Here is a 14503-nt window from a genome sequence, read left to right as displayed (position 1 = left end):
ACGCACAACGATGAGATCCGAGCAAATCCACCAAAGATAAATCTGTCGGAGACACACCTCCACACGCCCACCAACGATGCTAGACGCACCACTAGAACGGGGGCTAGGCGGGGAGACCTTTATTCCATCTTCAGGGAGCCGCCGCCGTCTCGCCTTCCTGAGTAGGACACAAACCCTAACAAGATTGAAAAAAAACTACTAGAAGCGGAGCCCTCCCGCCGGCCCTTGTCAGGATCCACCGCACCTCTATGGCCCTAGGACCACCGGAGACGAGGCAGACCTGCGCCGGCGCCGACGAGAGGCACGAACCCTAACTTTTTTTCTTGAAAGAGGAGCAGGAGCCGGTGGATAACTTTGTGCGCACACGCAACAGACGCATAGTGCCACATGCATGTTGTGTAAGGTGGCTCTCCGGATTGATATCATGCGAAGGCTAGAGAAACTGATAGATCTGCGTAGTGCCAGTGCTGGGATGCTTTGACGGACTCAGTGATAATGTTGATGGGTCTAACACGTGGCGTGCTTGGGAAGCGGCAAATGCATAGTGTCACTTTGGTTGAGCAACTCTAATTATATACCCCCTCTGTATTTAGATAAATCTAAGATAACTAATTCGGGACGGAGGTAATAATCTGTCCTAGTGTTGAAAGTTCACGTTCAAATTTTGGGAAGCTTATCTAGATTTCTTTTTTCTTGGAATGTTTCTGCGGGTGCGGCCTGACGACGTGCTCCTTCTGCGGAACGAGATCCTCTAACATCACGAAGGGATGTCACTGAAGCTACAGTACCTTGATATCCCTTCTTCACATTTATATGATTAAGGTTAAAATGACCTGAGTTAATTTGCAAATTGCAAATCTACTGTATACATTTACAAAAATTAAATAAAAATTTTATGGTGCAATAAAATTAATTTCAGATTTATTTTCTATGAACAGTAACCATGACATCCATTTGTTCTGCATTATATTTCCACTGTACCTTCGTAACATCCCTTCGTGATGTTAATGTTAGAGGATCCGTTGCCCATTCGGCGGCTCCTCCACGAACTCCTCTGTCCGATGCACACCGGAAATAAGAAGCCACATAAAGTCCGTGATTCCCCTCAAGGCCTCAACCCTAATTCCTCAAATCCTTCGTCTCCGACTCGGCTGCTTCATCTCGATCGCCGCCACCTCTTCACAGATCCATCCCGGCGCATCCCGTCCCCGTTGTGCATCGGCGCGCGGAACCAATTATACGTGGCTGTAAGTATCTACTCATTTGCATTTTTTTGTATTTGATTTGACTGATCTCTGTGACTCGAAGGAAGATTATCTTCTTCCTCTTCTTTTGAGACCTCCATCGTAACTAGTAGTGGCTGCCAGTAATTCGACCACTTCTTTATTTCCCCGTAAGACACTGCAATTGATCGATTCCCACTTTGGTGTTCAACGCTAGCGGTCAGTATTAATTAGTAACCGAAAATTTATGACAAAAATTTCTAATGAACAAAAGGGAGACTTTACTTTTATAGAAATCCTAATAGCTGTCCTTCTCAATTTTCTGAACCACCGTTCAAAAAAAATAAATCTGAACCGGTTTGATTGTGTCCCTTATGCAACCATGCATGCATGCTGGCTGTTTCCTGTGAGTAGTGACTATGGCGTCACAAGGAGAACTTGTTGAAATCCAATCTGTGTTCACAAGAAAAAGACTCGATGCATTCGCTGCAATAGCACTTGAAATTATATTTCGGAGAACATTGCGTGCCAAGATATTGGAAGTTTTCTTATCACAAGGAAAGTTAGAAGAACGAGGCATTTTATCAAAAAGTTAGATTAGTAGGAGTACTTATGAGTTCTCATATGTTCCTTTTAGCAAAGATCTTATGCATAGGGCCTATAATTTCGCTTTGAGCCCCTAATATCTTACCAGGAATATGATGCTGTACTAAGCATTTCTGTCCATTTTTGTTTTTTGTTCCAGGACTGCAAGGATGCAGAGAGAGAAGAGGAAGAGGGGCCACGAAGCTACTCCTCGCGAAACACGCATTATAGAGCGAGAGAAGAGGAAGAGGGACCAAGACGCCAGTCGTGGCTCATTTGTTTCAAGTGCTATTTCTCGCCAAACACGCATGAGACAGAATGAGAGAGCAAATGGTGAAATGTGAGTCAATGATTTCTTATTTGCTGGTTCTTTGTTCTCTTGCATATATTGGTGTACTATTAATCTATTATAGATAACTCACGATCGTTGTTTAATTACCATGTTCTTTAATTAGTCAAAGAGGCGTCGGACAGGTGCAAAAAAGAATTTGAGGAACGATTTGGAGGTCCTCCCGACCAACCTGTTTCGGACCGGAGTTTTGAAGAGAAGCCGTTTGGTTCCACAGATGTGGTTTGCGATGATTTGTTGGCTTCCAAGATTGTCTCACTTGCTTTATACGATGGTGATTATGCTTCTTTACGCCTGTGAATATTCTGATCTGTATCAAATCATCACTAGTTCATGATGTCAATGAGGATCTTATACAGGTGATAAGATGTTATTTGCATGCTCGGGTGTAGCCATACAACCTATCACAACGATGAGACCAGAACTATCAAGATTTGTGACTTCAAAACGTTTGGTTACAGAATTTGAAGTAAACAGAAACAGAGCGGACAAATTGAGGGTTGCTTCTGCTAGTCGTCGTGTTTCCGTTGTTGCTTTGCTTTTCAATCTAAAAAATGCGATCGTTCTGTGGGCTTATGTAGTATACTATTCTTTTCACTGTAGATTATTGTGTGCCTTCCCGACAAAGAACGTATCGATGGGTTCTTGGGACTATATGATAGCCATGTTGCTATTGTCACGTGCTTCTGCTCCACAGGTGTCCTTCCGGTAGACCTGCATTCTCATATACAAGGGCAGCATGCCCCTCTAGTAGCTATTGGTCGAGCCTTCAGCTCGGGTACTTTGATGACCACTGATAGGCGGCTTACTGAATTCCGGGCTGAAGGTGATCTGATCCTTTTTCCTTGTCCTATCACAGAGGTAAGCTGTCGATTATTATTTCCTAGTACTTTTTTGTCATGATGAAAAATGTGGAACAAAATTATTGCGTTGTAGTCCCTGCCCCACTGATTTTGTCATTCTAACTTTGGGCATCAAAGTAATCTTTTTTGTTGTTGTCATTTTTCCTTTGCGGTCATCACCGCTTTATTATTTTTGGTTCTAGGCTGGACTTGGAGGGCCAGTTATTGATCTAGCTGGGGAGGTTCTGGGTTTGAGCATTGATATCGTTAATGAAACTACCTTGATCCTACCGCTTATGGCCCTTCGTGAACGCTTGGAATATTTGGACAAGTTCATGTAGGTATCCTCTGCTTCTACTACTTATGAGCTATATCATCCAGCAAAACAAGGAGTAATTTTGTTCAGACTAAAACATGGACAGTTTGACTCGTATTTTTGACATATGGATCTTCTCTATTCTCTCATTACTTCTGTTTAGTATTGATAAGCCTGATTCCCATGTCTTCTTTCATACCTCGTTTCCTTCTCTACGATTTGACTCATGTGTTGGTTTCACTATTGAAACAGCACTTCTGTGTATCTATTTACTTACCATGACAAGTCGTCATTGTTCTATTCCAGTCCAAACTCTACGAACTTCCGTGAATATACCTTGCCTGAAGACCTGAAGATGTACACAGCATAGTCCCATCAGGTGTAAACATTGCTACCGGATGATCATGTGCGGACAATGTCATGTTGATTTTATCATCATACATATCATCTGAGTACTAATATCGCGCGGTCATTTTATTGCATCAGGGTTTATGAAGCATGTTAGATATATAATGGCTGGTGGATATCCTAAGCCACCACCACTTATGCTCGAAGGTACGTCGTTGCTTAGTGTCGACTATGTCTTCTGTAATCTTTTCTAGCTATCTCGGTGACAAAACTTCTGTTCTTGTTTCTATGTCCAGTCTGTGGGAGATTGCTTGATACATTTGAAGAGGTTTTTGGTCAACTTCTTGCTTATAAGGGCTGTTGTTGCAACATCAATGATCGTACTTCTGGAGAGGAGGTCTGGGCTGAACTTCCGAAAGGTGTCGTCACAAAGATCAGCCGGCGTGTTGTCACACTTTCTTCATACGATGGTGATTTTTTTTTACAGCTATATATGTTGATTAGTTTTTCATTCATTCTAGTACTTGTTTCCACTGACTGACTAATGGCCAAAGCTGTGATGTGTAGGGGACGTGAGAGCTTTTGCATGTATAGGCCTGATTATAAAGCAAGGTTTTGGTTACCAGTCGAAATTTCAAGATTTCCCATGGTTACCACGTATTTCCGTGCCCCTCGGTAAATCGTCATACCGAGCAAAAAATACCATTTTTTTGAAATTTTTGAATTTAAACACTCGATTTACAGTAAGGTATGTAGGGTCTAATTAATGCAATGAAAGTTGGTTATGGCATGTTGGTAGCAACCTAGTTCCTGTTTTGAGAGGTCTCTGGTTTGAATATTCGTTCATTTTCTTATTTGAATTCAAAATTCAACTATAAAATTCGCTCGAAATATTCTCGGTATTTGTCGGTATTTCTCGGTAACCGTGGTAACCACATTTCTCAGTCCCCCTCGGTAAAATTACCTCATTCGGTAACCACATTTCTCAGAGTGATGCATACGGCCATCTTATTAACCAAATGAAAAGGTTCCAACAAGGTGCCAAAGTCTCCAACAGTAAAAACTGAAAAGAAAGCTCACACAGAGCAAAAATGGGCTAGAAACACAAATTAGCCAATCAAAGACGCCACAACCGGCTGGCTAAAGATAGATAGGTAAACTAATTGCCTATCCTATTACATGACCGCCATCCAAACCGGTTGAAGATATCCCGAGCTACCATCTCCCAGCGGATAGATCCAGTAACCAAATGCTCCCTGGCCTCCATCGGAGTGAGTAGCGACCACGAACGGATCAATGCCGTGGCTCGGAAAATAACCTGCAAAAAGTGAATACGTGATGTTTTATTAAAAACCAAATCATTTCTGCAATTCCAAATAGTCCACAACAAAGCGCAAACTCCAACACGAATATGTCTCGCTAAGTCAGGCTCAATCCCATTAAGCCATGTCCCAAATAACGTGTTGACAGAATTCGATGGAGTAATATTAAAAGCAACGTAGACCGTCCGCCAAAGGACCTTGGCCAACGGGCAATCAAGAAAGAGGTGTTTGATCGTCTCATCCCGATCACAGAAACTACACCTAGTAGGTCCCGTCCAATTACGCTTTATCAAGTTGTCCTTGGTTAAAATAACTTGTTTATGGACAAACCACATAAACACTTTTATTTTCAATGGAACTTTGACAGCCCAAACATGCTTGGAGGTAGGAATGGAGTTCGAATTAATAACATCAATATACATTGATTTAAGTGTGAATACTCCAGACCTAGTCAGTTTCCAGTGTAATTCATCAGGTTGTTGAGAAAGCTGAACCTCCATCAGTCTTCTAACTAGACGGAGCCATTCTTCCCAACGATTGCCCGCTAGTCACCGTCTGAACTGAATATTAAGGGGGATAGATTGAAATACCGTTGCAACGAACACCTCACATCGTTGAACAATATGATATAAAGACGGATATTGAATGGCCAAGGGTGTGTCGCCGAGCCAAGTATCCTCCCAGAAACGTGTACTAGCGCCGTTGCTAATAACAAACTTTGTCCTATTAAACAAGGATTGTTTGACTTTCATCAGTCCTTTTCAGAAAGGCGAGTCAGTCGGCCTGACTGTGACCTGGGACAAGGATTTTGTCTGTAGGTACTTGCTGCGAAGGACTTGCGCCCACGTGGCATTAGTCTCAGATGACAACTTCCACAGCCACTTACTGAGAAGGCATTTGTTCTTTACTTCAAGGTTTGCCGCTCCTAATTGTTTTTCGATCTTGTCCTCTTATTGATATGATGGTGGTTAATTGAGGTCACTTTATTTACCGTTGTTACAGATTAAGGTATTTCTCCCACCGAAACAGGTCGTTGACGGGACACTGGAACTGTGCCATGCAGATTATAACATTGCTGTCATCAGTGTTCAGAAGTGCCTATACGGTATTCGTCCAGAGAATATTTTCCGCAGAGTGAAAAGGCCACGGAGAGAAGTAGTAGCCATAGGGCGCGATGTTGACGATGGATTGTTAATGGGGACAATTGGTAAGGTGATTAAGACGCCTGCGGGCAGAACTAGCAAACTTAACTGCGAAGACCTTAAGCTGTCTACATGTAAAATCAAGAAGGTACACTACACTGGTGAATTTCTCTTCTCCTCGCCCCTTTTAAATGGTAACCAATACAGATAGGTGCAGCAGAATCTATTCATGTTTTCCCAGTAATCTATTGATGCATTTGCTTCAGTTAACTTATGAATCTGTCTCAAGGCATTACAACTTCTCCGTAATGTGTCTTGTATGTACCAGGCTGGGATCGGAGGACCCCTTGTTAACTTCGTTAACGGATCTTTTGCTGGCATGAACTTTTATGATAGAACTAACAGAACTCCTTACCTGCCAAGGAGATTCATTGTACGAGCTTTAAGCAGGATTGATCTCCCATCTCAAAGGTACGAGCTTTAATTTGCCTAAAGTGTTGTCTCAGTTCTGCATTTTTTTAGAAGAGTTCTACTTTCTTTTTATGTAAATTGTCTCGGTTCTTATTGTGTGGCTATATATTCATTCGGTATGCTTACAATAGCTTGTTCTTTGCATGATGAAGAGGATTGAACCATCCCATAGACATAATGGGTGATGCTGCAGTTAAGAAAAACAGGTATTTTTGCTGTTTCCCACTGCAAATTCATTTCCTATTTACTTAACGTGAATTTTCACTGAAAAATTTGGGCGACAGGTAGCCGGTGCCTAAACCATATTGGTACCATCGTATGTTTGATGATGAGCCTCCTCTCCGTTTTGTTGGAAGGGTGCTCCATTAGTGCTATCTACTTATCTCGATGTCCTAATTCTACTCTTTCTAGCAAGTATTTCAATGTTCTACTCTATGTAAATATGTTCCCAGGCTTTGTAAATATGTGTTACACTATGTCGTTCTAATGGCTCAGCATAAGTTTATATTAAGTACTGAATTCAGGCGTCTCTGCCACGATACCTCTAATTTGGACTATTGACTATACACAATCATCTCTAAAGATACTATAAGCTCCCAAGAGTGGAACTATGGGTTTCGTTGTTTCAGCAACCTTGGTCAAGCTATTGGGTGTGTGTGGCCTGTGTGTAGATTTCCTTGTGTCATGTGTCATATTCAATGGCTCACAATGTCCATTCAAAAGACAAGGACCAGTTAAACCACACCAACTACCTACAAAAACTTACAGCACAACACACATCGCCCAACAAACATCAGCAATAAACGACTAAAAAAGTACACAATTGGTGCGACAGCAAAAAAGGTGCATCAACTTCTAGTGGTTTATTATAGCTTATTGTTGGTGGAGGGAGGGCGTGTAAGGAGTTCGGGCAAATGGAGGTGCATGGCTTGCGGCGAGCCTAGCGGTGTGGCCCTTCGGTGTCGGCGCAACGACATTTTGGGAGCCCGTGTGAAGTGGGGCAGCTGTGTGTGGCCTCCAGGTAGTGGGTGCTTGTTGGGCTCCGATCAGATCCATCTGGATTTGACCCCTGGTGGTTGGCGTGAAGCGCGGGGTGGTGGCAGTGCCAGGTGGTGGTTCGGGTTGGTTTGTGGTGGCGGCTGGATGTGCTCCAGCGTCTACCCTTTGGCTAGTGGCTAGTGTGGATGTCCCTGGTGACCTTTCACGGCGGGAGGTTCTGCTCGGTTCGGCACCTCGCGTCGTTCAATGGGTGGCTAGGGTGTACCATGTGCGGATCCAGGAAGGGAGTTGTTGCTGGGCGTTATATGGGGTTGCATTTTAGAGAGGTGGTGAGAGAGAATGGTGGCGCCCATGTGGTCAGGCCACCCATCACCGGCAAGGGTGGCGGTCATAGACATGGTCGACTCCCACATGTTTCACCTCTTCTCCGACTTAGTGGCTCCCTGATCGATCTGGTCGAACAGGATGTTGGTGGCAGTCGAAGGTTGCTGGTCGATTCATCGCCTGTAAACACATCGATGGCCTCTAGGGTGTCTTGTTTCCTGGGCGGTGGCCCGGGTGGTGGGAGCCGTAGTGCTCATGGGTGGAGCTTGCGACTTAGGTCTGGGCAACCATGTCCGAGGAAAGTTTCAGCTGATACCGGGACTCACATGATGCCGTGATACGGGCTCCTAAACCAATCCAACGACATCTGAGGAACTGGTGTACCTGCACACAATTTTGGGACTCTTTGAGGGTATTTTTGCAAAATGTACAAGAGCTCTCGGGAACCATTGGATCTGAGATCCAAACGGCTCCCGAGAGCCCGTATCACCTCAGCCTAGGTATCACCTGATATTTCCCCTCCATGGTTGAGTGCACGGTGTGCTGGCTGGCATACCGATGTCTTGTGGTGGTGTGCGGTTGTGGTCCATGTGCCTGGAAACACTTGGGGCGAAGGCGGAGTATACTTGCTAGGGTGAAAACTATGTCTGGCTTTGGTCAGGCAGACGAAAGCGGCGCGTGGACGTCGTCACCTTCTTGAAGTCCTCCGTTGTGATTGCTCCTAGTTCTTCATCATGCTTCAAATGAAAATCCTGATCTTTGGATCAGGCGGTGGCAGCGCTCCGGCGTCGTGTCCTTCCCGGAGGCACTGTCTAGGAGGTCACGGTTTGTTCTTCACCTCTTCGCGTGTCTTTCGCCAAGAAGGGCTCCAACGGCTCCATAGTGATGCATAGTGTCATTTTGTGTACTTCGAGTCGTTTGAGGTGTTGTGGTTGTTGGCCTTTGGCACTTATGTATCCTGTCTTGGGTGAGTGTGTGTCTGGGTGGTGTTCTGTGGCGTGTGGTTAAATTGTATGTTTAGTGTCGCTTTATCTATAAAGCTATCCAAACAAAAGCCTTAACTACCCCCCCCCCCCCCCCCCCCCCCCCCCCAACCAAATTCCCAACCACCAAAGAAGAAAATCCAAATTGACACGCATGAAATGTAGGATTACAGTACATATGAACAAGGGGATTATTGGTTAAAGGTCTCTGTCTGAAGGATTTGGCTACTGTGGTAGCTTGTTGATCTTGCAGTACTTGTAGTCCTTGAACTTCTTGGCCTTGTACTTGGCCGCGAACTCGTCGGTGACGAGCTGCGGGTGCGGCCCGACGGCGTGCTCCGGCGGCGGCTCCACGAACACCGGCCACGACATCCGCGTCTTCTCCCGGCTCACCGTCGTCCGGTGCAGCACGGCCTTGTACCTCCCGTTGCTCATGATCTATCACAAACAATGCAAAATTAACACATGTCAAAGGTGAAATAGTTGATGCGACGCTGCAAGTTTGAGGCACTTGCCTCGATCTGGTCGCCGATGTGGATGATGAGGGCGCCGGGCACGTAGTTGACGTCGTACCAGCATCCGTCCTTGAACACCTGGAGGCCCTGCACCTCGTCGGGCAGGAGGACGGTGAGCGTGCTCATGTCGGTGTGCGGCGCGAGGCCGAGCGCGAGCTCCGGCTGTGGGCACGGCGGGTAGAAGTTGATCTTCTGGAGGAGCACCACGTCGTCGCCGCCGAACGCCTCCGCCATGGCGCCCTCCTGCAGGCCCAGCTCCGCCGAGAGGCGCCCGAACAGCTCCCGCGTGAGCCGCAGCATGTGGCCGCAGTAGGCCTCGTTGGCCTCCCTGTACCCCTCGGGGCTCTCCGGCCAGACGGCGTGGTTCACGGCGGCCGGCGGCGCGACGTTGTGGAAGAGGAAGTCGGCCCAGGCCTTCTTGCCCTCGAGGTCGCCCTTCCGCAGCGTGGAGCCGTAGCCCTCGGTCTTCCCCTCGGCCGGGTCCATGGCGTACCGCTGCTTCTCCTCCTGCGGCAGCGCGAAGAACCCGCGGCCCACGCGCTGCAGCTCCGCCACGGCCTCAGCCGGCACCCCGTGGCACACCACCTGGAAGATGCCCCACTCCGCCGCGGCCTCCGCCATGCGGCGCCAGGCGCCCGGCGAGGACATGTCGATGACGGGGATTTCCGGCGGCGCGGCCCCGCGGAACGTGGTGGCGCGCGGCTGCTCGTGCTCGGGCCGCACGAACTCGGGCGGGAGCGCGCCCAGCGAGGACGCCAGCGCCTGCACGCTCTGCGCCGCCGTCCCCGCCATTCCCGTCCGCCCTCCCCCGATCGAGCCGGCGGAGTATTTACGCACCTCGATCTCCTCTCGCGCCGGCTTGCGTCAGCCGTGACGGACAGGTTTGGCGAGCACGCGTGGGAGCGGGATGGGACGAGCACTAACGGAAAGGTGCTCCATGGGAGGCGGAGGATCGCAAATTGGCAACCACTTTTGCATGGCGGTTTTAAAGCAGGGAAAAAGATTTACGACCGCGACCACTCGACAACCTCGTCACTTGTCGCCGTCAGGCACGTGGTGGTGCAAGTGGAACTCGGAACGCTACTCTGCGATGTCGCCGTCGGGATCTTGGCGGGGTCGCAGTTCCGTCCATGTCGATGTGATGAGCTTGTGATGATCAGTTATCAAGCAGCTACAGCAATGTGGCAAGTTTTTCTTTCCCTTTGCGTTTGCGATTCCAGCTCCTCATCGTACGGCTTGGAGTTCGATCGGTCGTACTAACAGCTGGTTTGGTGGATGGCATGGAAGGAGAGCGTTGTGCGTGTCTTCAACAACCACCGGGTACTCCCGCCGCGAGGCATGCAGTCCATAGTCTTCCAGAAAGATCGGGCAGGCTCGGTAGTGCTGGTCGCCGGAGCTACACGACCAGGAATGGCATCCAAATCTTCAGTCACGCTCAAGGTATATACAGTGTACACACAAAGAGGTCCACATGAATTATCTAATTATTGGCTGCATCAGATTAACGTGTTGAATGAGTCACATGTGTATACTTAAGACAAATGTATTAATGGTTAGTCATTTTTCTATTTATCCTTTTATACATGTCCTCCAAGGTAACCATGGTACTCTTGAGCCCAAGTACAGTGCTGCCATCTAAGGCCGCCTGCAATTCTTTTAGTTCCAGGCTGAGTATATGCTCTTTGTTGTTAATTGCAGTGATAGTCACTATGATTGAATTTTGCTAAGGTGACAAACTGACAGCTATTTTGCTTGATGAGCTTACTCTTGTTCGTCACATTGCATACCTCTTACATGTAAATCATCGAATGTTCACACATATGTATGTCCCTTTAGTTCTCATTTCCTACTTTTTATTTCAATCTTCCGTTTTTGTGTGGATAATCCAATTTCTTATATTGTCAGTGGGTCTAAAACATTTTCACTTCTGATTCTATTTCAACGAAAATATTAACGCCCACACGTGTGGTGTGTAGCATCCCGCCCACACGCGTCATTTGTCGTTGGATCATTTTGCACGATTCTTGAAGCACTTTACGTTCCACGTCATCCCACAGCCTCGTCGGGGCCTTTACAAACTGTGCCGCACGTCCGGGCCTCGACAAACTATGCCGCACGTCCTCACTCCCGTTCTTCTTTCCCCACTCCGCCTCACCTTCTTCCCCACCTACCCGCACATCACACACAATATGGCCCGGGCGGCGGCGGACGGCAGGCCCGAGCGGAGGCGGTCGGAGGCCCCTGGCGGTGGCGGGCGGAGGCCCCGAGCAGAGGCGGGTGGAGGGCCCTGGCGATGGCGGGCGTGGGCCCCGAGCGGAGGCGGACGGAGGCCTCGGGCGGCGGCGCGCGGAGGTCCTGAGTGGTGGCGGGCAGAGGTCCTAAGCGATGGCGAATATGAGGTGGATTCGGCCGAGGGCGATGGAAGGCGCAGCGGAGGAGGAAGGGTGCGCTTGCTGCACGACGGAGGAGCCGTGGCGGGATTGGGATGCGGCTGGGAGGAGCCACGACGGAGGAGCCGTGGCGGGGAGGAACCGCTGCAGGGAGAGGAATGGCAGTGGCGGCGACAGTGAAGAGGAGCTGCCGGAGGCAAGTGCCCGTGCGCAGCGGGGGAGGAGCTGCAGAGAGAGGAATGGCGGCGGCGGTGACGGTGAAGAGTGTTGGGGAACGTTGCAGAAAATAAAAAAGTTCCTACGGTTTCACCAAGATCAATCTATGAGTTCATCTAGCAATGAGAGAGAGGAGTGCATCTACATACCCTTGTAGATCGAGCGGAAGCGTTCAAGGGAACGGGGTTGAGGGAGTCGTACTTGTCGTGATCCAAATCACCGGAGATCCTAGCGCCGAACGAACGGCACCTCCGCGTTCAACACACGTACGGTCAGCGTGACGTCTCCTCCTTCTTGATCCAGCAAGAGGGAAGGAGAGGTTGATGAAGATCCAGCAGCACGACGGTGTGGTGGTGGATGCAGCAGGGATCCCGGCAGGGCTTCGCCAAGCGTCTGCGGGAGGGAGAGGTGTAGCAAGGGGGAAGGGAGGCGCCAAGTGCAAGGGTGTGGCTGCCCTCCCTCCCCCTCTTTATATAGGGACCCCAGGGGGGCGCCGGCCCTAGGAGATGGGATCTCCTAGGGGGGGCGGCGGCCAAGGGGGGTGCCTTGCCCCCCAAGGCAAGTGGAGGCGCCCCCTCCCCTAGGGTTCCCAACCCTAGGCGCAGGGGGGGCCCAAGGGGGGGCACCAGCCCAACAGGGGCTGGTTCCCCTCCCACTTCAGCCCATGGGGCCCTCCGGGATGGGTGGCCCCACCCGGTGGACCCCCGGGACCCTTCCGGTGGTCCTGGTACAATACCGGTGACCCCCAAAACTTTCCCGATGGCCGAAACTCGACTTTCCATATATAATTCTTTACCTCCGGACCATTCCGGAACTCCTCGTGACGTCCGGGATCTCATCCGGGACTCCGAACAACTTTTGGTTTGCTGCATACTCATATCTCTACAACCCTAGCGTCACCGAACCTTAAGTGTGTAGACCCTACGGGTTTGGAAGACACATAGACATGACCGAGACGGCTCTCCGGTCAATAACCAACAGCGGGATCTGGATACCCATGTTGGCTCCCACATGCTCCTCGACAATCTCATCGGATGAACCACGATGTCGAGGATTCAAGCAACCCCGTATACAATTCCCTTTGTCAATCGGTATGTTACTTGCCCGAGATTCGATCGTCGGTATCCCAATACCTCATTCAATCTCGTTACCGGCAAGTCACTTTACTCGTACCGTAATGCATGATCCCGTGACCAGACACTTGGTCACTTTGAGCTCATTATGATGATGCATTACCGAGTGGGCCCAGAGATACCTCTCCATCATACGGAGTGACAAATCCCAGTCTCGATCCGTGTCAACCCAACAGACACTTTCGGAGATACCCGTAGTATACCTTTATAGTCACCCAGTTATGTTGTGACATTTGGTACACCCAAAGCACTCCTACGGTATCCGGGAGTTACACAATCTCATGGTCTAAGGAAAAGATACTTGACATTGGAAAAGCTCTAGCAAACGAACTACACGATCTTGTGCTATGCTTAGGATTGGGTCTTGTCCATCACATCATTCTCCTAATGATGTGATCTCGTTATCAATGACATCCAATGTCCATAGTCAGGAAACCATGACTATCTGTTGATCAACGAGCTAGTCAACTAGAGGCTCACTAGGGACATATTGGTCTATGTATTCACACATGTATTACGATTTCCGGATAACACAATTATAGCATGAATAAAAGACAATTATCATGAACAAGGAAATATAATAATCCTTTTATTATTGCCTCTAGGGCATATTTCCAACAAAGAGGAGCTGCCGCGGGAGGAGTGCGCGTGCGCGACGGGTTGAGCGACGGCGGGGGAGGAGCTCCCCATCGAGCTCGAGATGGACCGCAGGAGGAGGAGGCCCGGTAGTGAGTTCTCCTCGGCAGCGCCATGGACGCGTCTAGCGAGGCAGGTGGTGGCGGGGGAGGCCATGACAACGGTGAGCAATAGGTCCCGCCACACAATGCTGGAGGAGCCTGGCCTCCATCGATTCCCTTCCTCCGCGTCCATTCTACGACGACGTTCGTCCTCACAGTGGATCCCGTCACCGGCGTCACGTCTGGCCACCCCATGGAGGAGGAGGTCGTGGCCATGCCCGCTCTCGCCGGTGAGTCACTGGTCCATTTGGCTCTTGCTGGGAATAGCAGAATTCGTGTATATGACTAGTCCACATGATGGCAATTTTTGTATAGGATCTTATGGCAATTCACATGAGCTGAAATAGATTATATTGAATGTTTTTGCCATGGAAAATTTGTTTTTCTCATCAATCCAATGTTCAAATTAACATAACCATGGCAACTTTTCTGTAGCATCACATAGTAAATTCATACATTGTTGAATAGATGCTACAGAATGTGTTTGCCATGGCAAATTCCATGTATCATGTACAAATTTTTCCCACAATTTGTTTGGTCACATGGCAAATATAGGATTGCCCTTTATCTAAACACACGACATTTTTGTAAAACATGGCAAATTCTGA

General features: G+C 48.6%; 1 protein-coding gene and 1 pseudogene across 1 annotated transcript; one reads left to right on the top strand and one right to left on the bottom strand.

The window, feature by feature from the left end:
• The first annotated feature begins 1021 nt into the window (after positions 1–1021).
• On the top strand, positions 1022–7117 carry LOC123134661 (uncharacterized; annotated as a pseudogene).
• A 1918-nt stretch (positions 7118–9035) lies between these two features.
• On the bottom strand, positions 9036–10361 carry LOC123134660 (flavonol synthase/flavanone 3-hydroxylase). Its single transcript, XM_044553867.1, has 2 exons — positions 9420–10361; positions 9036–9342 (listed from the first exon to the last, which is right to left on the bottom strand). The coding sequence occupies exons 1-2, from the start codon at positions 10209–10211 to the stop codon at positions 9130–9132; spliced, it is 1005 nt and encodes a 334-aa protein (XP_044409802.1). The 5' UTR covers positions 10212–10361; the 3' UTR covers positions 9036–9129.
• Positions 10362–14503: the final 4142 nt, after the last annotated feature.

This window comes from Triticum aestivum, chromosome 6B (genome assembly GCF_018294505.1).
Source record: "Triticum aestivum cultivar Chinese Spring chromosome 6B, IWGSC CS RefSeq v2.1, whole genome shotgun sequence".
In the NCBI taxonomy this organism is placed as follows: Eukaryota; Viridiplantae; Streptophyta; class Magnoliopsida; order Poales; family Poaceae; genus Triticum; species Triticum aestivum.
This window is presented reverse-complemented; position numbering and strand designations above follow the sequence as displayed.